This window comes from Sprattus sprattus (genome assembly GCF_963457725.1).
Source record: "Sprattus sprattus genome assembly, chromosome: 4".
NCBI lineage: Eukaryota > Metazoa > Chordata > Actinopteri > Clupeiformes > Clupeidae > Sprattus > Sprattus sprattus.
In genome coordinates this window covers 45,965,491-45,989,361 of record NC_137923.1, presented here as the reverse complement: position 1 = coordinate 45,989,361, position 23,871 = coordinate 45,965,491, and the positions used below count along the sequence as shown (strand labels likewise).

At 43.3% G+C, this 23,871-nt stretch overlaps 1 protein-coding gene across 1 annotated transcript in view; it reads right to left on the bottom strand.

Moving 5' to 3' along the window:
• Positions 1-23,109, bottom strand: part of samd12 (sterile alpha motif domain containing 12) — a gene marked incomplete at both ends in the record, with an annotated part of 62,258 nt that extends 39,149 nt beyond the window's left edge. Inside the window, 3 exons of the mRNA XM_080837508.1 lie at positions 7,163-7,292; positions 12,617-12,816; positions 23,046-23,109. Of these exons, the coding sequence (XP_080693634.1) occupies positions 7,163-7,292; positions 12,617-12,816; positions 23,046-23,109 (394 nt within the window). The remainder of the gene's footprint in view (positions 1-7,162; positions 7,293-12,616; positions 12,817-23,045) is intronic.
• Positions 23,110-23,871: the final 762 nt, after the last annotated feature.

Below are 23,871 nucleotides of genomic sequence, written 5' to 3'. Positions count from 1 at the left end.
TCCACCATATGTTTATGCAGGAGGGCCTAATTAGAAACAGGAAGCAGGCTCTCTATCCAGGCTCCTAAAGAGCCAACGCAAGCCCAGGAACGCAGTGCCAAGCCATCTTGTCTTTGCATATGCAGATCGATATAGGTATTAGCTCCTGTGCCTTTTAATAAGGTGCATGCTGCAGCCATTCTGAATGCCTGTAAGAGCAAATCGAAAAGAGAGAGAGAGAGAGAGAGAGAGAGAGAGAGAGAGAAAGAGAGAGAGAGTACTCGTAGTGTTCCTTCTCTGCAAAAGGTGCACAGCGGTGGGCCGTGGGTGCCAAAGAGGCCTTAAGGAGGAAAAACACTTTGACAGTTCAGTGCGAGCAGAATGAATGTACGTTAAGAGCAAAACTGTCCTTAGTGTTTACTCCCCCTTCATATTAAGGCCAAGACAGCAATCTCTCTGCTGTTTTGTAATGAAAAGGCTGCTCCCTTTCGTTCTCTCTACTTCTCTCTCTCTTTCTCTCTACTTCTCTCACTTTTTCACTTGCTTCGCAGTGTTTGGCACAGGGCCAGGCTACCAAAGCTAACACCATCAACGGTCTTCTTTTTTTCTGGTTCCCTCTCAGCATTCTCTCCCTGTATCCACTCATCTCTGTTCAATTGACTGAGAAAGCGGCTTAAAGCACACGGTGTTCTTCATTCGCAGCGTATTGATTCAATTTGAAATATCATTCCGGCGTCCATTTCCTCCTGGTGGCTGCTCCTGATCTGTCTCACCAAAAAGTGGAGGGTTTGAGTGCCAGAGCACTCATATGCACACAAACACACGAGCGGACACACAAACACACACACACACATGCACACATACACGCTAACACGGACACAAGCACCCCTCCACACACAAACACATGCCCACAAAGAAACACACAGACAAAGACAGACATGCACACATTAAAGAGTGATTTATGCTTCTGCGTGTAATCAACTCCATAGGAACAGCATAGCTCGGTAGGTTCGCCATCTTTGTTTATGTTTGTATACACAGGTATAAATGTTTACAACCACGTAGGCCACTTGCGTAGGCCGTGGGGTAACAGAGCCCATGTGCAAACATAAATCAGCCTTTACTCACTAGTATGAGACACACGTATAAACCAGCTCAGACACATCATGTAAACCTGGAGAAACACACTTGACAAACATGTCAGATACACACGTAACCTCACACTCTCCAGACATAAACATACAGCACCACACACATCGAAAATGAACTACATACGCATGAAATACATACACATACTAATGAAATACACTACAAGTCTCTCTCTCTCTCTCTCACACACACACACACACACACACACACACACACACACACACACACACACACACACACACACACACACACACACACACACACACACAGAGATATTGAGAGGGAGCAGGCTTCCTGCTGTGCTGGTGTGTGTGTGATGGGGCAGTCTTATCGGTGGCGATCGGCCTGCTGCTCTGCCCTTTATGTGCTCTGTGCTCCCGCTTCCAGCTCTACCCTGATAGTGGCGGCAGTGCCTCTGACAAATGACCTTTAGTGCAAGACACACACACACACACACACACACACACAAACACACAGAACAGGAGAGCATATAATCAAATAAAAGTATCCAGTCGTTCTCCTAATCATACACACACCATAAACACATGTACACACAAATACACGCACGTGCACACACACTCATGGTCACCCCCACACACAAAGAAACAGAGAACACAGAGTATAATAGCATAATATCAAATAAGAGTATCTAGTCATTCTTCTCACACCATACATGCACACATGCAAGCCACTATGTGTGCACACACTTACAAACACACACAAGCATGAGCACACACACACACACACACACACACACACACACACACACACACACACACACACACACACACACACACAGTTAATGAGAGAGAAAGAAAGTTGGGTGGGGGAGAGTGTTTCAGCTTAACCTCACTTTCCCTGTCTAGTTTGGACGCTTTCCCTCAAAATGGCCTCTCTGAGACAGTCAGAGGTTGAGAGAGAAAATGAGAGAGATAAGGGGAATGAAAAATGGCTGTTTTAAAAATGAGGGTAGTTTTTGGAGAGCTTGAAATGGGAGGTTGGGTGACAAGAGGGAAAGAGAAAGAGACAGATAGAGAACTAGAGAGAGGAAGAATGACAGAGGGAGGGAGAGAGAGTGAGAGAGAGAGAGAGAGATAGAGAAAGCACATTTACAGAGAGCTCCTCAGGTGAACGCCAGAGCATACCTCACATATTTCACATGCAGCTGCATCCCAATACCCCCCCACCCCCAGCCCCAGCCCCAGCCCAGCCCCAGCCCAGCCAAAGGTGCATGTCAGTCCCAGCTCAGGTTGCTGCCTCTGGGGGAAAATGCGCATCCCTACCCCCTACCCCCCTACCCCCTACCCCATACACCACCACCTCCCCAACCTTCTCTTCCCTCCCTCCCTCTACGCCTCCCAGTTTTCTTGGGTGACGTTCAGGCCTCCAGGGTCTGTCTGGAGCACACAAGCCTGAACTGACTAACCCCTCAGACGGGAGCCAGGGGCTGAGGATGAAGGGGATTCAAAGACAGATCAACACACGCAGGCAACACACGTGCACACACTCATGGATGTGCACACGTGCACACACACACACACACACACACACACACAAACATATGCAGACATGAGAGTGAAAATAGTTTTTCGTCCTTCGTTTTGCCTTTTTATGTGTGTGTGTGTGTGTGTGTGTGTGTGTGTGTGCTCTCTGAACCACTGAAAGTTGCACTTAGGAGAACAAAAATGATTTTAAGCAATTTTAAGGGAACCTTATATATTCAGGTCATGGTTGTTGCAAATGGCTTAATCTGCAGTTTGCCCGAAAAGTATTTTGTGTCTGTGAATAGGAAAAGGCCTTCATTCATTCAGAGAAATAATAACTTGCATCTCCAATCTCCTCACACAAACGTTTGTGCTATGCACATCTATTTGAAAAGTTAGTTTGCAAAGTGATAGTACCGTAATTACACTAAATAACTGATATGATGAAACTGTTGGAATCTTCAGTTAGACTAGATTTCCTTTGTGTCAAAATGTGTTAAATTCAGACTTTGAAACACCTTCTCTCTCTTTCTAACACAGACAAACACAGACACACACAGACACACAAAGACACACACACACACACACACACGCACACAGCTTTTCCACAGCATGCTCCTGCTAGCTCCTGCTAACAGAGACACAGTTCACAATAAAAACATCATGACTCACTGTCTTTTTGTGCACAATTACAGAGGAGCTGAAGAGTTTAGATCAGATAAGGGGGGAACAGGCCATGTGCTCTCTGTCATGCGTCTTTATTTGAATTAAGCTGCGGAGGAGAGAGCATACATAACCACACTGGAAATCCTATCCAGACTATCTGTGATTTGGACGGCCGTATCGATTACGTGACAGGCCGTGAAAATGTGCCAACAGACAATTAATCAGGAAAAGGGCAAGGAGTAAATACAGAGTGGGGATAAGAGGAAGATAAGGAGTGAAAGAGATCGAGAGAACGGGTGAGGAAAGTCCATATGTTCTTGATGATACATATCAGTGTTCATCCTCTTCTAAAATGGTCCTATTTCTTCTGATAGTTTCTGATTTGCATTGGATGCCAATCACAAGCCTGCCTTAATGGTGGGGAACATTTCAAATACATATTTCCCAGATGATTTATGCCACTCAATTATAACAAACGCAAACAATGTATGCTACTTTCAGCTTTGTCCTTTAGTCTTGTTCTCACAAAACCATAGCTTGCAAGACTGCTCAACCATAGCTTGCTCCAACCATCTCAATCCCATAATTCCGCTTACAACCTCAGGTGAGTCATGTTCCATCTTACCTGAACTATGTAACCTGGTGACCATGATAGGAACCATGATAGGAACTATGATTCTACAGACTTCTAAACACACTCTCACTCACAAACTCACACACACACACACAGTCACACACACATAAGTGACACTATCCACAAGTGCTGACTAACTGCAACCCTGTTCCACGGCACTGAACTCTTTCCTTCTCATTACTGCAACTTGCCTCTTTTCCATGAGTAGCCAAGACAGATGTGTCATTCCCAAACCAGAGAGCAGAACCACCATAAGCTCTGCCATTCCTGCTTGGGCGTTTAAGCCTGACGGGATCGCAATTTTGTCGTAAATCTGTCCTCTCCGGCCTGTTTTTCACCGTCATTTTCCTAACTACGGGCTACAAAAAAGACAAGAGATTTATCAGTCCCTGTAGTCATTCTGGCTGGGCGGACAAGCGTGACCCTTAAAACTGATCTCCCCTTGACTCGTTTTCCAGTTGAGCACCGAGAAGATTATAGCTATTTATTTCTTGCTTACTCAGCAACCACCTTTTGAGGAACACCTGGTATTCCAAAAACGTTCTCAGATATTCAAACATTCAAACATTCTAATGGTTTAATGTGGTACAAACCCTTGATGGACATTACTGTTCCTCTTCAAAGTTAAGTATGGTGCTCTGGAACCCTTGTCTGAATGACACAAGTGGTAAAATGACACTTGACAAATGACAAAAAAAAACCTTGCACCATGAAATGCTTTTACATTTGAGTTGATGTGGTGAGAAGCTTTAAGGTGTATCAGTAAAGATGATGCAAGGGGAGCCTTAGGTTACTTTACCCGGGCAGTTACGAGCCTCACCTTGTGGAGTAGCGTGTGTTATTTGCATTGGCTTCTCATGAAACCATCACCAAGGATTGTAAACGACTCCATAAATAACAGTTTTACCTCCCCCTGCCCCGTGAAATAGCTTCAGACAGAAAAAAAATCAACACCCAGAAGGAGAGAAAAAGAAGAGAGACCCAGAGCCCCTTGTGTGATTTATACACTCTCCTGGAGGAAGACAAGGGAAGAATCTGAATTTGCAGTGACTCCCAAATATCTGCTCAGTGTGTGTGTGTGTGTGTGTGTGTGTGTGTGTGAAATATCTGCTCAGCTGGTTTTCATTTCGGCCTGACCGGGCCTGGATCGGACCGGCTTGTCTGTCCGCCTGTTTCCGGCTTCTGCTCAACACCCCACCCCACCCCACCTCCCCACCCCACCTCGCTCCGCTCTAACCCCATCCATCTCATCTTTGCTGAGCTGTGTGTTGCTGCACTCTCTCCCTCCGAGATTGGTACTATCTTCCACCCACACAAATTTGCATTCAGTCTTTACCGCCACCCGCACTCCCCCCTCTCAGCAGATTACATGTGTCTTCACGTCGTCTTTGCTGATTACACCTACGCTATCGGAGATGTGTATTTAACTCATTTGGCCGGGTCCCGGCCGGATTTGAGTCTTTGTAATTACGAAAGATTAGGGACTAATATCTAATTATGCTTTAATATGTTTTAATGCATTTTTAATGACAGCTCGTGGTAAAGTCAAAACCCAAGAGTCTCTCGGAAGGGAGTAAGGCTTTGCCTGCAAGGGAATCTTGGCAATCACTGCTGGCGACAGCGAGGAAACGTTTTGTATTTTTTGGGCCACGCTCAGACACTGGCACGAGCACAGTTGTCTGCTCATCATCTGCACTTTTGTCTACAGACGGAAAATTGAGGAGAAAAAAGTAATCAAAAATAAACCAAACTCCATAGGACTTGCGCAGTCTCGTAATTAGCTGTCCCTAATTGGGTGGATCGTGGATGTTTGGGAAAAACCAGGCATCTTTCTGCTGCTTGTTATGAGTTCTGAAAGGAAGATTTCTGAGTCAGGGCTGTTTTTCTTTCTTCCATATTTCATTATTTATTTTCTCTTCATCAAGATATGGAAATCCGAGACTGAGCAAATTTAATATTCAAGCTCAGACTCAGATATTGAGATTCAATCCCAGGCAACAACGCCTGCACACTTCATTCATATTCATGTTTTTTCTCTATCATAACAATACCTCCTTGAGAATAGCATTTATTATTACAACACTGATCTCCTTTGTTTACTGAAATAAAGGCGTCACGCTACGCATGCCATTATATGAGCCGGGATGAGGGGGGAGGGATGCAAATTTCATTGTGATCCTAATCAGCAAGGCCTGACGTCTATTAAGTGGGTGCTGTTAATTAATGCCGCATTGTCAGATGCACTGAGTCACTCGCACACTCGCCGCATAAATTAGCGCTAATGGGACCTGATGCTTGGCCCTATAAGCCACATCTGACGACGATCAGCACAATGGTCGCAGGGATTTTTCTGTGACGAGTCGGTTGCAAAATGACGGTGGTACTTACGCGGCTAGGCAGCGGAGCAGGAACGGTTGTGAGCGAGCATGAGGGCAATGTACTAGAACCCAATGTGTAACAGGAGGCACGCCAAGGTCATGAATAGAAACACTACAAAAGCCTGATGGCAATTATTTGAAATGAGGGCCACTTTGCTTAAATGTTAAAAAAGTGCTTATGCACTTCCTGCTGTGCGAATGTGTTACGTACTGTAAAAGCTCTCTCGCCCAAGGAGATGCCTGTGGCACTAATAAACATAATACAAGCATGCTTTTTTTTCCCAGGGAGAGGTGGCTAGACAACATGGCAATTAGCGGCCTTATCATTATATGCTCGCTAATGTGGTGGTGGAGGCAAAGAGAGGCGGCGTGACCTTGTAGAGAGAGGGCTTGTTACTGGGGATAAACTACAAGAATATGGAGGGGAGGGAGGGAGGGAGGGAGGGAGGGAGAGAGAGAGAGAGAGGCAGCAGAGATAGAGAAAGTGTCAGAGAAAGGCAGACACTTCTCTCAGCAAGGCTTCAGCAGAAAGACACAAGGCAGCCATCATCCTGACAGGCCCTCAACACATCAGAAACCATGAGACCCCATGACAGTAGTGACAGAGTGGGCCCTATTTTGAAGGCAGCAATAGAGGGTGCGATCTAACAATGGCCCCCAAGCTTTCAGCTTGGCTCCTCAAGTCAAAGTTGAGCGCTGTCTGGTTGGCCTGCTACGCATCCAGGTTCAATTATTTACAAGGGCCCTACTTTAACACAGAGAACATTTGTATTCATCCCAGACACTGTTGTCCCAGGGATACTGCACCCAAGTTTGTCCAATCTATCCACAGGTGAGAGCCAGAATGGCAAGGGGGTAGTAGGTTTGCTTACCGGTGATGTCGTGCTGTTTGAAGGAGTCGCTGTAGATCTGGTGCTGGTTGGGGCAGTGCTTCTTCAGCCACTTGCACACATCCTGCTGGGTCCACAAGGCCACCGGCTTGGAGAGCTTCACATTTCCTGGCTGGAGGTAAGAGATAAAATACCTTAGAAAGGGCAGCTCCAGGGCCATGATGGCCACAGTCTGGGATCTGAGCTTGGAGGTCCCAGGATACATTTGAATTCTAATCATCAACTAGAAAATGCATTTCCTGAAGGAAATACCAGTGCATGAAATGCAAAGGTTAAGAAAGGAAGAAGAAAAGAAAGAAGAGTGAAAGAAGGAAAGAAGAAAGGAAAGAAGAGTGGAAGAAGGAAAGACAAAAGGAAAGAAGAGTGAAGAAAGGAGAGAAGAGTGGAAGAAGGAAAGAAGAAAGGAAAGAAGAGTGAAAGAAGGAAAGAAGAAAAGAAAGAAGAGTGAAGAAAGGAAAGAAGAGTGGAAGAAGGAAAGAAGAAAAGAAAGAAGAGTGAAATAATGAAAGAAGAAAGGAAAGAAGAGTGAAGGAAGGAAAGAAGAGTGGAAGAAGGAAATAAGAAAAGAAAGAAGAGTGAAAGAAGGAAAGAATAAAGGAAAGAAGAGTGTAAGAAGGAAAGAAGAGTGAAGAAAGGAAAGAAGAGTGAAGAAAGGAAAGAAAAGTGGAAGAAGGAAAGAAGAGTGGATGAAGGAAAAAAGAAAGGCAAGAAGAGTGGAAGAAGGAAAGAAAAATGGAAGAAGAAAATAAGAAAGGAAAGAAGAGTGGAAGAAGGAAAGAAGAGTGAACAAGAGTGGCTCTGGATGAAGAGATAAAGAGAGTGAAAATATTGAAAAAAGGAGATAAAAATGGAGTGAAGAAGAGAGAATTAGGGTGAGAGAAAGTTGACAGAGAGAAAGATGGAGAGATGGAGAGAAAAAAATAAAGAATGGATGGTGTCTTAATGTTCCTAGTTACAGTTAAATTGAGAGGGACAGAGAGAGAGGAGGTTCCTTTGATTTGGCACAGGTGTCAGTAAAGCACAGGTGCAAGCCAGTTTAAATACCCTATTATGATGTCATAATGGCCCAATGTAAGTCAATGGGAGAAATTTATATTCGTTTTTCTTTAATATCTTAAAATGTATAAAGTTTAGAAAAGTGAAAAATACATAGCATAAGTGTCGTTTACAAGACCTACGCGACAAAGTTTGAATGAAGTTTCTACGTTAAGCGGTTCGGGCTGAATTAATCGCAGAAAAAGGTAACAAGAATAAGAAGAAGAAGAAGAAGAAGCCTAGGAATAACAATACAGGGCATTTCATGCACTGTAATAAAATGTGGGGCACTGCACTATTAAGTTGTGGGTACAGACATTTCATCAGAGGTAGCTGTTTGTGTCCACAGTGGTTTCACATATTTCTCACCTCACATTTGAAGCACACGTTAGATTCTAACGGTTAGAACATGCTAAAAATGTTTACTATAATTACACACATGATTTTCCTCACACCACAGTAAACACAAATGTAATTAATTGTTGTTTTCATGTTTTACAGCAAATGTGTTGAAGATACAGAGAATATTTTATATACAAATAACGGAACATTTATTAGATGATTGAATGGAACTAAGGTAGGGAAATCTGTGTTAATGTAAGTTTGACCCATAAACCTCTAAATCGGTCAGTCCACTTAGACTATAAACTGACTTGCAGAGCAATAAGCCTCCTCAACTTAAGTGCTGAATATCATTGGCTTTGCAGCCGGGAAAAACCTCCCAGGTCTCAGTATGGAGGGTGAGAGAGAGGGAAGTGGGTTATCAAGACATGGAGGTAAGCGTGTGGGAGTTGAGTGGACTGTTCCTGCTCTCATCACACACACACACACACACACACACACACACACACACACACACACACACACACACACACACACACACACACACACACACACACACACACACACACACACACACACACACACACACACACACACACACACACACACACACACACACACACACACACACACACACACACACACTTCTTCTTTTGATTAAGGGCCTTTTGATTGAGAGGTGGTAAATGAGAGCCCTGTTTCTTTGTTGTTGTTGAAGAGTGGTGTGATTGAACCGGTTGCAATTGAGAGGCCTCACGCTCCTGCCTCCCTCTCCATCATCCTGTTTCAGACATTTGACACTTTTACATAGTTTTTTTTTATATCTAGTTCATCTACAGCTTTCACTGCAAGGAAAATCGACTATTAAAATCAACCATAACCAAATAGCGATCTATTATTATCATTATAACCACCTGCTTTCCTTCTATCAAATAGGTAGCGCTCAAGGAAGTAAAAAGATCAAAATGGAGAAAGCATAGGATGAACAAAATAATGTCATATTGGTGTTGACTGGTTTGTCCCCATGACAGCTGATGATACAAAACAATTGAAGACCTGCATAAAATGACGCTATGACGGAAATTACCTTTCCTTTAATCATTACGATGTTCCATTTTGCGGTCACTTTTCACCATCACACAGTAAATACATAAGTACGATGATAAGTAAGTAGATGTGCTTTGCCTTTTCTAAAAACCCAAATAAATGGGTAAAAAATGCATCACAAAGTATGGTTCTTTACCAGGAGGGATATTCTGAACGAGCTATTAGTGAGAAACCAAAGTGTAGTAAGACTTCCCTTCACAATGCAGTTGTGGAATTTGCAAATTCAGGGAATTATTCAAACAGAAAGTTGCCCAATGCCTGTTTGACTTGGTTTCCAAGGTGAAGGAATGCATATTCAAACAGTACATACATGCATACATACACGATTTGCACCCACATATATCTAGAACAAGCACTGCATTGGTTTACATGATGGCCACTTCCACTATAAACCTCCTTTACTCAGCCCATAGGCTCTACAAATCAGCGCTATTAACATGTCGCTGAACTTCCAGCACGCCTTCTGCTACAGGCAGTGACTCCTCACAGGCTTTAAACTAAATGCCACATTAGAGGTACAATCCAATGGATACAGTCAAAGAATGGGTGACAAACCTAAGGGTGAATGAAGTGTCCTAGTCAGACTATGAGAGGGAGACAGAGACAGAAGTGCATCACACTGAAGAAACATGCAATACTAGTCAGAAGCAATATTGATTATATACCGTGTACCACACTAGGAATTTTCAAGATTCCTCCAGTTGTCCAAGGAAGGTTCTGTGAGGTTCTGTGTGTTCTACACTACGAAGAGAGCTGCGAGTTCTTTAGTCCATACTTATATTCTGTTTTAATACAAGCTCGCGCTTCAATGCTCTATTTAACAGTGCAGGAACCACAGCTGCTAGCCCGCAGCTCCTCAAAGACAGAATTGGATGCGGAGCCCCATTAAGATTCCTGAGCCAATTAAAGAGGATGACTGACAGCGCTGCACTGAGCAGAGGGAGCCATGAAATAAAGAACATGACAGCGAGAGAAAAGTTGAAAAAGTGAAGAAAAAGCACTTGCTTTTAGAAAAGTGTGATTGTGTGTGTGTGTGTGTGTGTGTGTGTGTGTGTGTGTGTGTGTGTATGCGTCTGTACATGTGTGTCACTCTGTCCTTGGCATAATTAAAGACGTTATACAACTGAGGTGTTTTGTGCGTTACTATAGCAACGCTACAAGGACGACAGAGAAAAATAAGAACTATGTGTCAAGAAGAGAGAACCATGTACGCAAAGAATCTGGATGTTCCTCAAGCACAGACACTCCATGCTCCTTATGAAAACAGTGGGCTTTACAGCAAATTCTCATGATTTTTTTCTTAGTAATTTTATTATGAATATAATTGAATACGCTTTCATAACACTTGGTAAAAGACACGTACAATTATACCATAATTAGTTGCTCTGTAAACAAGTTAAGGGAATAGTTTAGTATAATATATTATTATTATTTATATAATAACGATAAACAATTGATGATTATGGTAATGAAACTAATGCAATAAAAAAATTTGGCCATTATTGATTTTACTTTTACCGGATTGCTAAAAATCAGCTTCCCTGCCAGCTGCCACTTACGTTTTACACGCAGCCAGAGCGCCACCTGGTGGACGTTATATTTTCCACAGTATATTTACAGGGCTGCTGTCTCTGCTGGACTGCCACTGCGCCACTGGCAGCGCTCGAGACCACGGGCTGCCCTGCAGCGCTCCGTGAGAGACTGAGGCCCAGTGTCATTCCCCCTATCAACGCCATTCAGTTAATTAACTACCCAGGGTTCACAGATGGATTCAAAGCCAATACTCGTCTTCAACCCTGTCTCTCTTTCTCCTTATCTTTTTCACGCAAGAAAAAATGCTTGCTGTTAATTATTCCGTGGCATGTGTTGATGAGGCCGTCTTCACCGCGGGCAAGGAGGGAGGAGCTGAAGACGCTCTGGGAATTGGTAATCGCTTAAAACGGCCGCTTGAAATTGGATTGGGTCGGCTTGCAGGCACTGTGTCGCTCATCAGAAAAGAAACACCATTACAGAGGGCGGCTGTTGTGGTAGAAACTCAGATTAAAGAGGTGGGGTCGGTGCAAAGACAATGCTAATGTGCATTTACAATGAATCAGATCCATGTGTTCTTACCTGGGGCTAATGGTATAAGTGATAGCATGGAGCCCCAGTGGATCTCCATAAGACATTACGGAGAAGAGTTTTGTGACTATATGACTATATGACTACAGTATAACACTTGCACTGAAGGAAGAGATGACAAATAGCATTCAGGCTCAGTTATGATTCAGATTTTTTTCTGGTTGACAACTACAGTGTAATCTGCAGAGCCTTCAGTGAAACAAGTTATTCAAGAGGTGACATAAGTTTGGTGTTTCCATCCGGAAACATAATGACACCCCTGTCACGTAGAGTGATGAGAGAGATAGACATAACAGAACATCGGGTTCTTCCACATTTCAGAGACACAATGCAGAGACAGGAACTATCAGATGTGCAATGATCGGAAATTATTTTGTTTTGTTTCTGTCAATGTGGAACAATTGAGAGGTATGACCTGGGGTTACAGTTTGATCTTATCTGCCTGCACGTCTGTGTGTGCATATGCATGCCTGTGTGAAAGGGGACTTCTATGTGTTTTTTCCTTTCATAAAATACTCTTATATATTTTCGTAGTGAAACACATCTGATCTTTCTAAATAATGAAATGCAAAATACACTGATATCTGTGTAGTAATTCAAATTATGTCTGTCTGTCTGTCTGTCTGTCTGTCTGTCTGTCTGTCTGTCTGTCTGTCTGTCTGTCTGTCTGTCTGTCTGTCTGTCTGTCTGTCTGTCTGTCTGTCTGTCTGTCTGTCTGTCTGTCTGTCTGTCTGTCTGTCTGTCTGTCTGTCTGTCTGTCTGTCGTGTGAGAGAGTATGTGAGTGAGTGTAGAGTGTTTGGGGTATCTGCAAGTCTGTGGATGGCACTGACCTTCGAGAGTTCCGATTCTGAGACGGACCGCTGGGGTGGGGACCGCCGTTGGAACCCTGGGCTCCGCTCGGGAAAGATGGGGCTGTCCTCATCCAATCCCAGGCTCTCCTGCTCAATGGGCTCCTCCTCCAGCTGAGAGGTGATGTCTTCTGAGCACACCTGGTGGTCGATGCCGTTCTGGCCCAGGTTGCAGTGGACAGCTATAGAAGGTAAACAAACAACCAGGAAAAATTAACCAGATGACCTGGAGGGTCAGTACCAGGAGATTAACACCAGATGTCGCTCTCCCTCACCCTAGGAAGAACGATTAACACCAAACAAGTTCCACATACTCCTTACGTCTAACATTGTGGTTCATCTCTCTCCTTCCTCCCACTCTCACTAACACAGGGTCAAAGGCTTGCTGAGTTTCCAAGGACATCATCTACTCCAATTTGTTTCAAAGTCTGATTAAGCTGGGGTGGTCGTTCCTCTCTATATAGCTTGATACACCTCAGGCCACAGGTATTCCAAAAGAGTGTTTTTTCCTGAAAAATGTGGTTCGACGTAGCGTTGAGATACATGGAGGCTTTATCACATCAAAAACAGAGGAGTTTCTCATCACACTCTATAATTAGAATTCGTCAGTGTGTAATTTGCTCACAAATCTGTCGTCGAATTGTAATTCTTATGGCATCAAACAGTCATTTTTATAGTCACCGAAAGCTCAAAAAGTGTTTACCCAGCATTAGTTCCTTGGCTTAATCACCTGGCGTGCCCCTGGTTGAACATATGTGTTAAGTGCCTGAACACTAACTCACTCCTGTCATTATGGCAAGTGACAGTCTTTTACGGGAAGGATTTTTTACCTTCGTCTTACCGTAACTTAATTATGTTCAAGGAAGGAAACGACATGGTCATTAAATTAGTTACAGATTACTGTCAGAGTTATTAATCGGGACAAGTTACATTCCTTTTAAATGCATACACTTCCTTGATGTCACCTTTACAAAGTACAACAACCGACAAGTGATTTGCCCCCGGGGGCTGAGGCTGTTATGTGCATCAGCACTCACTAGGGGGCGGAAGACTTCAACATGTCTGCGCATGCTGACAGTAAGAATAAATACTTCATATTCTGTAGGCACTGAATAAGTCATGCATCCTGATGATCTTACAAGCCAAAAATAATTATGACTTAAACAAAAAGTTAATTTGTGTTACCTCACTAGTCCCTATCTGGGATTAAACTGTCTTTCTCTGATTTTCAATTGGTGCAGGAGTAGGTCAACATAAAATAACCATGAGCATTACATTAGTTTTCAAGTCAGAGCCCTTTCAGGAGCTCAAATCCATGTAATACATATATGTGATGATTACATTCTTGTACTCCCTGCCCTGTCAGACTGTTCTCCCCCTACACCATCACTCAACTGAAGGATGGGGTTATGTTTGAGGAAGGGGAGGGGGTGGGGGGATGACACTTAATCCATCCCTGGCCTGAGTTTGAACCGGGGCCAGGCGGTGGACAGTTGCTAGGAATTGTTCCGGGCCACGGCCCTCTGACGATTACAAGAATCCCGGCCAGGAATTAAAGACAAGAAAAATATAACTGCGCACTTCCCCATAGCTGTTGCCAGGGTAGGCGGACAGCCGCCACTCTCCACACGACACGCCATTTCCGCAGCGGGGACAGCCCTACAGACAACCGGAGAACATGAAATGTCATTCAGGCGCCCGCAGACACAGTGTCCTCAGAAGGCTTTCAACCAAAGTAAATTGTCTGATGCTAAATGCTGAAAGCAGAAACTATGCAAATCCTTAAAACAATATCTGACAGAATGAATCAAAGACAGAATGAATCAAAGGAGGAAGATTAAATGATTCTTCATTTGTCACCCAGAAAGGGCAATTCAGACAGGCCAAATAGTGAGAAGTAAATAAATCTGTGTCATTATGCATTTATATACTGTATAGCATATGAGGAAAATTAAGTGTTCCTAAATTTTATATATTTACTTCATTTCCCCTTAAAAGAGGCCCACATACAGACAGTGTATTGTTTTCTGAGCTGCAGAGAGCACTGGGGTGGCATTGATGTGCCTCCTGTGTTGGGCGATGAGAAGGAAGCGTTCCTCTTCAAACAAAGAAAACTTAGGATGCACGGCACGGCACCACGCTCACTCTCCATTTCTCCCCCTCACTGCCTTCCTTCCTTCCATCACTCCAAACCTCTTTTCCCCTCCACAGAGCAGCAGAACACGGCTGAATTAGATATGTTGTAAAGGGAGCCTCTTCAGCACAGAAAAAAAGAAAGAAAGAAACAAAAGACAAATGACAGTGGAGAAAGAGGGAAGAGAGCGAGAGAGAAGAGAAAGAAGGAAGAAAGAGAACAGAGAAAAAAAAAGGGAATAGAAAACAAAGCACAACACGGGCAGAGAACCGGGAAACCACAACCACAGAGAGAGGGGGGGTGGTGAGGTTTGGTAATGAGCGAAGGCCAACCGGGAAGTCACGGCTTGGTTTCCCCGACTCATGGAGAGGGAGGATGATTTAACCGGCTGCACGGGTGCAGCAGTGGGTGGAGGGGAGGAGAAAGTGTGGGTCGAGCGCCAGAGGGATGTTGCTTTTTTTCTGCAACAGTTCCTATAAATAGCTCGGAACATTCTCCCCCTTGCTGCTGTGACATGCGCAATGACGGTGGAAAGAGAGAGAGAGAGGATGGAAAAAGGAGAGACATGCATCACTGAGACATCGTCCACCACCCTCCTCCTCCTCCTCCTCCTCCTCCGTTTCCCTCCTCCCATTGTTACTCATTCACAAACCTACAGAGAAGCTGGAGCGAGGTCCTGAATGAACACTCAGTCCCTGTCAGCCTCCTCGCATGGCCAGAGCATCCGTAGCTGAACACCCCTCTCAAGCAGCAAGCCCTCTGCGGTTCACTGTCTCCCCAGCCTTGCCAAGCTACGAGGCGGGAACCTTGATGATGAGTAATGCGAAGTGAAGTTGCCCCGCGTACTGTAGGGCAACTCTCTGCCTCAAAGTAGAGCACGGGGGTGGGTGGTGTATGTTTCGCAATTGTTTTGTGTGGCGGTGAGAGAGTGTGTGACCCAGAAAGTGAGCCTGGAGACGAAAAAACCAGCTGTGTGCCACGAGGGCTTTGCCCTAATGTGTGTGTGAGTGTGTGTGGGTGGGCATGCACCAGGACAGATTCGCCCTAAAGGTGAAGCCTACTGATATGGCCTATGTGTGTGGGTGTGTGTGTGTGTGTGTGTGTGTGTCCTTTGGGAGGTTAGAAGGACATGACAGCTTCCAGGCAAAAGCTACTGACACACAGCTGCTCTTTTCTATGTCAAAAGTGACAGAATGCACAGAGAGAACAGAGCGAGAGAGAGAGTACAGATGTTTCACATTCCTTTATTAGACCTCGGTCTAACTTTCTTAATAATAGAACACAAACAACGTTAACAAGGCTCACACCATCACATTACGAATAAAGAGAGATTAGAGAGAGAGAGAGAGAGAGAGAGAGAGAGAGAGAGAGAGAGAGAGAGAGAGAGAGAGAGAGATTATTCTGACTTGCTTTCTAATTTGCTTGTGCTTTCTGACAATGAGATCTGTCAGAATTGACTCTTGGACACCCATCAACCATTTGCTAAAAATGACCTTAATATCAGAAATCTCTTACCTTGAGTGATGGTGACAGGCTTTCTTTCATCTCTTATGAACAGAGAATGATTTGATAGATGGCCAAAACAATACAGTATTTGTTCCACTGCTCTAACTCAATCTACACTGACAGAAGTATTTTTGTGTGTTTGTGTGTTTGTGTGTGTGTGTGTGTGTGTGTGAGAGAGAGAGATAGGCCTATGCAACTGTCAAGCTAAAAAGGCACCGGATGCCTAAAAGAGCCCGGATGATGTAATGTTGACTTTCGAACGACTCTTGAGTGACAGTTGCTATGCCAATGCCAATACGTCACCCTAACGCGATTTACCTCAGAGCATCTTGCATTGTACTTTGCTACCTGAGACCAGCTTGCTTGTATTTGACCTACAATAAACCAACCAAAACAACCATGTGCTTGATGTTTGACTTTGGTAGGAAAGTGGTTGATTCGCTAGTTGGTTATAGTATCAAAGTAAGCACATTTCATTAGCTAGCTCGTGCTAGTGTAACGAGCTATCTTGAAGCTATTCATCTGTTGTTGTGCTTAAATTAAGAAAGTCCTTAATGTGTTGTGATTTTAAGACATATCTGACGGCACCCACAATTAAATTTGAACAAAACAGGGCATTGTTTGCACAACATTTTACTAAAGAACAACGGGGGCTTGCTAGCTTTGACATGCTAGCGGACATTGCTAACTTACAGGTTACCAGCAGGCAGGTGTAGCTAAAACTTTTTATTCGCTTAATATTGTGCCTAAACGGATACTATGTACCCCGACACTTTTTGGCTATCAGTCAGAGAGTCTCAAGAGTAGTTCGAAAGCCATCAGCTACGTTTTAGTCGCTTAATATTGTCGCACAAAAGGAGGAATTGCTATTAGCAATATAGATGCTAGCGCACGAAACCTGTTGATGTGTGCTTACTTACAAAAGACCGGCAGCCAATATTAAGTGTGTAAAAAGTACCTGATGGCTTTCGAACAACTCTTGAGACTCTCTGACTGATAGCTAAAAAGTGTCCGGGTGCGTAGTGTCCGTTAAGGCACAATATTAAGCGACTAAAAAGTAGCTGATGGCTTTCGAACGACTCTGAGACTTAAAGCTAATAAGCGCCCGGCCTGCGTGGTGACCCGATTACGTAATGCTAACGTTGGCATAGAAACTGTCACTCAAGAGGCGTTCGAAAGTCAACATTACGTCACCCGGGCTCTTTTTGGCATCCGGTGCCTTTTTAGCTTGACACAACCACAGAAGACAGACACTTCACCCCAGGCTTCTTGTTAGAAACGCACTGAAGTTATAATTTAACCCTTTGAAGAAAAGACAGCTAGAGAGAGAAAGACAGCTAGAGAGAGACAACTAGAGAGAGAAAGTCAGCTAAAGAGAGAGACAACTAGAGAGAGAAAGACAGATAGAGAGAGACAGCTAGAGAGACAAAGACAGACAGCTAGAGAGAGAAAGACAGCTAGAGAGAGAAAGACGGCTAGAGAGAGAAAGACAAACTCAAAAAGTGTGCATCTCCACCACTCCTCTACTCCTCCAGCTGGCCAAGGAAGAAAGGCATAGTCTCCCTCTCCACTCCAAAAATAAAAATGGGTTAGCGCCGGCCTCTGAGTTCAGTCGAGGAGATACAGTGGGGGCTGGGATTGGAGTTCTCCCTGGGTGCTAGCCTGTCCCAGGCCCGGCCCGTATTGTGCGTCCGTCCGTGAGAACCTGTCGACTGGGGATCTGGCTTTGCGGTGTCTGGCCCTTAATTCACACTGACAGCGCATCCAATGTTAGCATTGCGCGAAAGGAGGAGGAAAGAAAAGTTCTGGCGGCCTTCAGGGCTTCCATAGTCCTAAACAACCCCCCCTACCCCCCAAACCCTAACCCCTCTTCGCCTGATCTGTTTGGCTGCCGCGGCCCCAAAGCAGACACAGATGCACTCTGCTCTGCACTAATTCTCCCCCTCTACCCTTTCACAAAAAAAACAAGGAGGAGAGAAAATTGACCCAGTTTAGAACAGAACAGACACTAACTGTGCTAAAAATGAGACCGTTGCTAACTGAGCCACTGAGGTAGAAGAAAAAATAAAAAAAAAAGTCTCTTAGTGGCATGAAATACAAAGGAAGTGGTATAAAAGAACGGAGTATAAATAGATTTCAAACGCCACAGAGATATGGAGCATAAGGACAGCTATTAATATTTCAGAGAGATTTTTGGGTTCATTTTCAGAACCCCTTCCAGCTTTGGGGGACAGATAGTGCCTTGATGTGACAGGCTGTTTACTAAAAATAAGCAATGAAGTTCATTTTAGAGGTTTGGAAGCTGTGAGACAAAATGCACTCTCTTGGGTAAATGGCTGCCTCATACACGATAATGTTTTATTTCAGCCTAAATCTTCTGTATTATCAGTTACAATAGTAAGAGGGAGAATTTATGTTGGTGTTTCAAATGTGAGCTTCGAGGGTTCTACGAGGAACATTTCATTAGTGTATGCAAAGAAGAACATTTAAGAGTTCTTCTTCAGGACATGCTGAAGAGGAACTGTATTTCCATAGAGTGAATGCTAATCTCTGAAATTGTATATTGCAGTGACCCTAAAAGCCCTGCCATATGAACCTGGCATGAATTAATGATGGCTCTTTAAAGTTTATAGCAGACAGGGTTTCAAATATCACCCAGTCATCACCTCACTGCACAACATTTCAACTCAAGCACTTTTGATCAGCACCGCTAGCCATTCTGAATCAACCTCATTTTTCCAACGAAGCACCTAACGACTAACGCAAACATGCAAATTTGAGACTGAAGTCTGAAACAGATTCCCTTACGAACAAATATTGATTCGCTCTCTGTGCCAACAGCATTATTTAAAAAAGGGGTTCTGTTTGAGAACTTGATTTAGCATTACAGTGACTGCTGAATTACCATCAGCAGGGTTTGTCTCATCTCTAGGCCATAACCATCGCTCACCATGGCCATATCTTGTCGAGAGATGAGAAGAGGTTCATGAGAATTTTATAAGACCCTTCCCTGATTAAGACGACAAATCAATGAGCTGTCTGGCGATGACTTTGAATGCCCTCGTCAACCAGACCCACATTCTTCTCGCTGTCTTCCTTTTTGACACAATGGCTTGAGTGAGTCTACAGTGAGTTGTGCAGTTATGGCACACGCCGTATCGTAATTCAGGCTACTGCGTCAGCCTCCTTTCAGCCGAATATTAACTGGATCCAAAATTAGACTACACCTTCTTGCCCTTTCCTTGTCATTGGGAAGCAGTCTCGCTAGGAAAAATAGAATGGGCACAGCTATTAATAGAAGCATCATCCAGCAATCCATATTGATCCCGGTCTCAGCGGATGTAATAAGTTCCTGGATTCTGAATGAGAAGCTAAGATTTTTCCGATTCTGAGTACTGGCTATAGCTACCTTGCTGAGTCAAAAATCCAATTAGCTTCACATCCTGAAGTGCTAAATCATATGGAAGGGGCTCAGCAAACATTTGATCCCCTGTATAAACTCATTCTTCATTCACTGGAATGTTCAAGGGGCATTACTCTGTGTTACATAATATCTACTTTATGACCCTTAATAGAAACAAAATGGCTGTCCATGGAGGAGACATTCCATTTGTTTCTTCTTTTTTTTCGTTATGGCTCCGGAACACAATCATCCATCAAGCGGCCGAGGTAACACGCTGTTCGATCCCAATTCCCCCCAGAATAACCTCTGTGCCTCTGTGATGAGCTTACAAACACCACCACCACCAACACCCAACCCCCCCCCCCCCCACACACACACACACACACACCAAAAAAAAGAGAGACATTAAAGAAGGTAAAGGAGGCCACTGTGAAAGAACATCATAGGGCCTGTCAGGGTGCCTAAGCCGCATATCCCCCTATCCGGGCCACAGTTTGGTGCTCCACTCTTGGGCTTTGACAGACAGTCTCTCTCCAGCACATCACAGCCTTGACTGCAGAGGAGGAGGAGGGGATATAAGTGTGTATTTTTCACACTGGGCAAATAGCATTGAAAAGGGGAGAGGGAGAGGGAGAGAGAGAGAGGAGTATCACAAGGGAAGGGTCTTGTTAAAGATGAGGATAAGGCCAGAAGCTCTACTTTCTGCAGGACAGTTCTCAGATCAATAACTTCATCCTAGTTTTTGTCCTATGGAATGTGATTTATGAAAACCAATATCAAATTAAAAAAATATGGATTTGACCTCCCCAAAATTCAACATACTCTGAATGTTTGTGCAATGATGCCATTAAAAAGGGGTGCATTTCAGTTCCTTATGCAGCTGAAGGCTCTGTGTGACCATTGCATCATAAACTCATTCTGAGCAGAGATCATGTCTTACCATCTCTTTAGCCTTCATCATACTGCAAGGCCACTTGCTCTAAAAATTCCATGTTCAAAAATAATAATAATAAAAAAAAACATGACACCCATTAACTAACTCCTTTTACCTACATGTGAGTCTGCCAATCCCAATCTAACAGTTTTCGTAGGGGTATAGTCTGGAGACTCTGAGTAGAGACAGCATAGTCTGCAAGATTCTCCCTATGATTCACAGCAATCTATGGTGAGTTTTGCTGATACTGTAACTATTGTTGTGTGAAATCTGCACTTTTTACTGTGTTTTATAATGCATTACTGTAAATCCCAATGCATTATGGGAAATGAAATGAAATAATGTCTTACTATAAAACAGATCAATTCTATAGATCTTAACAGATATCCTGCACAGTATTGTGAATCCCACGACTGTATTGGGGAAAAACACAACCTTTTGCCCTAATAAGCTTGTTCTAGCAAGTTCTGGGCAGGTCTCTATAAAGGGCTTTGGAGTGTCCCCTTTTTAATGGTGCTATATTAACAGATGTAATTTATTTGAAATTGAATGGAAAAGCAAGTGAAATAGCTAAAATAATAAATCATACATACCTATACACTTCATAATGTGCATGTTTTCTAAATTTCACATCTTCAAATGTGATTTTAAAAAGCTTCAATGCTTACATTTCCATTTTTGAACCTTTAACAAAGTGAAAGTAGCACACAGAAATTATCATGATGTATCTCTCAAGAATCACATGACATCTTTGCTGATAACAAGCTGCTTAAGTAACTGCTCTTCCTGTCAAGCGACACAATGACTTGCAGTAATTCTAATATCTTCTCATACAAAACAAAAACAAACCGTCACACTTAAGATATTAACAAAAGTGAATAAAAAGAACACAAGAAAAGCTTCTAAAAATGGTTGGAGAGTACCTTTAAAAACAATTATTCCTTGGGTAGACTTGTGAAGTGCCAGCACAAAGTTTTAATTCAGTCAGAAACCATCCAACTATTGAATGAAATGGCTTATTACATTAAAATGTTTGAAATTATGAAAAATAATGAAAACATTTTATAGCTTGTTTTTATTTTTAATCTACCAGTGCTTTTCGAACAGTACATTTCAAAAGTAATAATGCTCACACTACAACTGCAAGTCCCTGAGGTGAATGCAGTGGGAGGTGTACACATTTTCAGCCTTTTTGTATATTGACATTTCACATGGCAACAAATTACTTTGCTTTTTGCTAGAATGTAAATACAAATGCATCTGAAACCGCGTTTACAGTATGTTGGCTATATGTAATATGTACAACACATAAGAAGATGAAACTGTTGAAGACATACAGTATACTGTTGGATGTAGAGAGGCCTTAAGAGTTTTAATAACTGTGTTCTGGCATGCTTATGATAATTTATAATTAAAAGAAACATTCAAAGTACAATTGCTCAATCCTCTATCATTCTATTTACTTTTGTCGTGTAAAGATCGACAGATCTGATAAAACCGACAACATAATGACACTTTTGAGTGTATAACTAGAAGCTGCTTTTTATGAATCGTTACCACCATCTGCCTACAGTCCATTTTGCAGTCAGTGACTGCTTCCTCAGCAAGTACAGGTGACATGGCAACAGGCCTGACTCTAAAGGTCCTCTTTGGCCCTAGGCTTAATGAAACCATGCCGATGACACCAGAACATCATCTCTCCAGCCTCTGTCTCAGAGCAGTTTGAGGTAAGAGGTTGTTTATTAATTTAACAATAGAGGTCATGCTGTGATACTGAACTAATCAAATTAGTCCAACCACATCAAACCCTTGTACCAAAGCATGTTTGTATGGACTGTGTCACTATACAGATGACATGCATCACCAGAGGTTTTAGCTAAATTCATATTATTACTGAACAACTGAATAATGGAACATCATTATTATAAGCCTTGAATAAAGTCTGCTTAGAGTACAAATTCACTGTTTGTCTAAGGAATCAGTCAAGATCCTCTGTTCAGTCATTATGCATATAACTAAATGATGTCATGATCTTGAACAAGAATAAGGTTGATACCTCCGTGACCAAACTAGCGGTCTGAGGGTTGGACTGGTACGTTGAGGCATTGCATTTCAACCATGCTCCATTTCTTCCCAAACAAAACTGCTCACTGGTCTGTTACATCACATGACAGCTCATTCTAGCTTGGTAGCCGTGTGGATGAGGGCTACCCCACCTACCATAATACGGCTGTTGCGAGGATGGGCCAAAACACAGGTGTGATTTTCAATAGTGACTGTCACGTAGACAGTATTATCTGAACTGCTGGAACGAGTTTGATAGCAGACTGACACCAATGATAAGGAACTGGTTTATCATTATCTAGAATGCATCACAGTTCCTTCCTGGTGACAGAAAACGCTTCAAAACAAAACAACAACTCTGCATACCTACCTCGCATGGGGTTCTGAATCCAAAGAATACCCCCTATCAGGTGAGGTGACTGCCCGAGCATCATGTCTGCGACTGCTTAATGATGCGCGTCTGGCTTTCTGTGGATGTCCAGTGGTACGCACGCTTGGCGAAACTATTAGGCTAGGTATTAATTTCGGTCGTATTGCCGCAGGTTAGCACACATGGTTTAACTCCTGGGGGAGTCACGAATAGACAAATGGGCCTCCAAGAGCGCTTAGGTCGACACGCTGTCAATTAACAGCAGATTCTCTCCTCCACGCTTCCAGGTTGCCGCGAAGATAGTACGAAGCTGAACTCACCAACACTTGGCAATTGTCTTCCCAAACGTGTTGCACTAATAGGTGCATCAGTTGGTTGTGCACATATTATGCTAACGATCTGCAAACGTTTTGCTGTTATATTTGTGACGATTTATGTACTTCTCTAAATCTCGTTACATCTTACAAAATGCACCGCTTTGTCTATGCGTTAGCCTATATGACGAACGATTTCGCTGTAAGAATTAAGCGCTCAACGACACAAAATATTCGCTAATCTTCACAGAATGTGACTCGGCTCGTCTCAGCTCGTGTAAACTCCATTCAGACCCTTACTGTATGCTGTGGACGTGCACTAGGAACACAAAGATATGCGGGAGAGCTGCAACTAACACCAGCCAATCATAGACTAAGCTCGCCGGTCCGAGCATCCACGCTTGACTGTGCACCTTGTTTTTATCATGGTCGCACTCCTCACCCCCTATCCGCAGAAAATATAAGATATTCATTCAGTTTTGATAATAATAGTTTGGCATGCTTACCTTCAA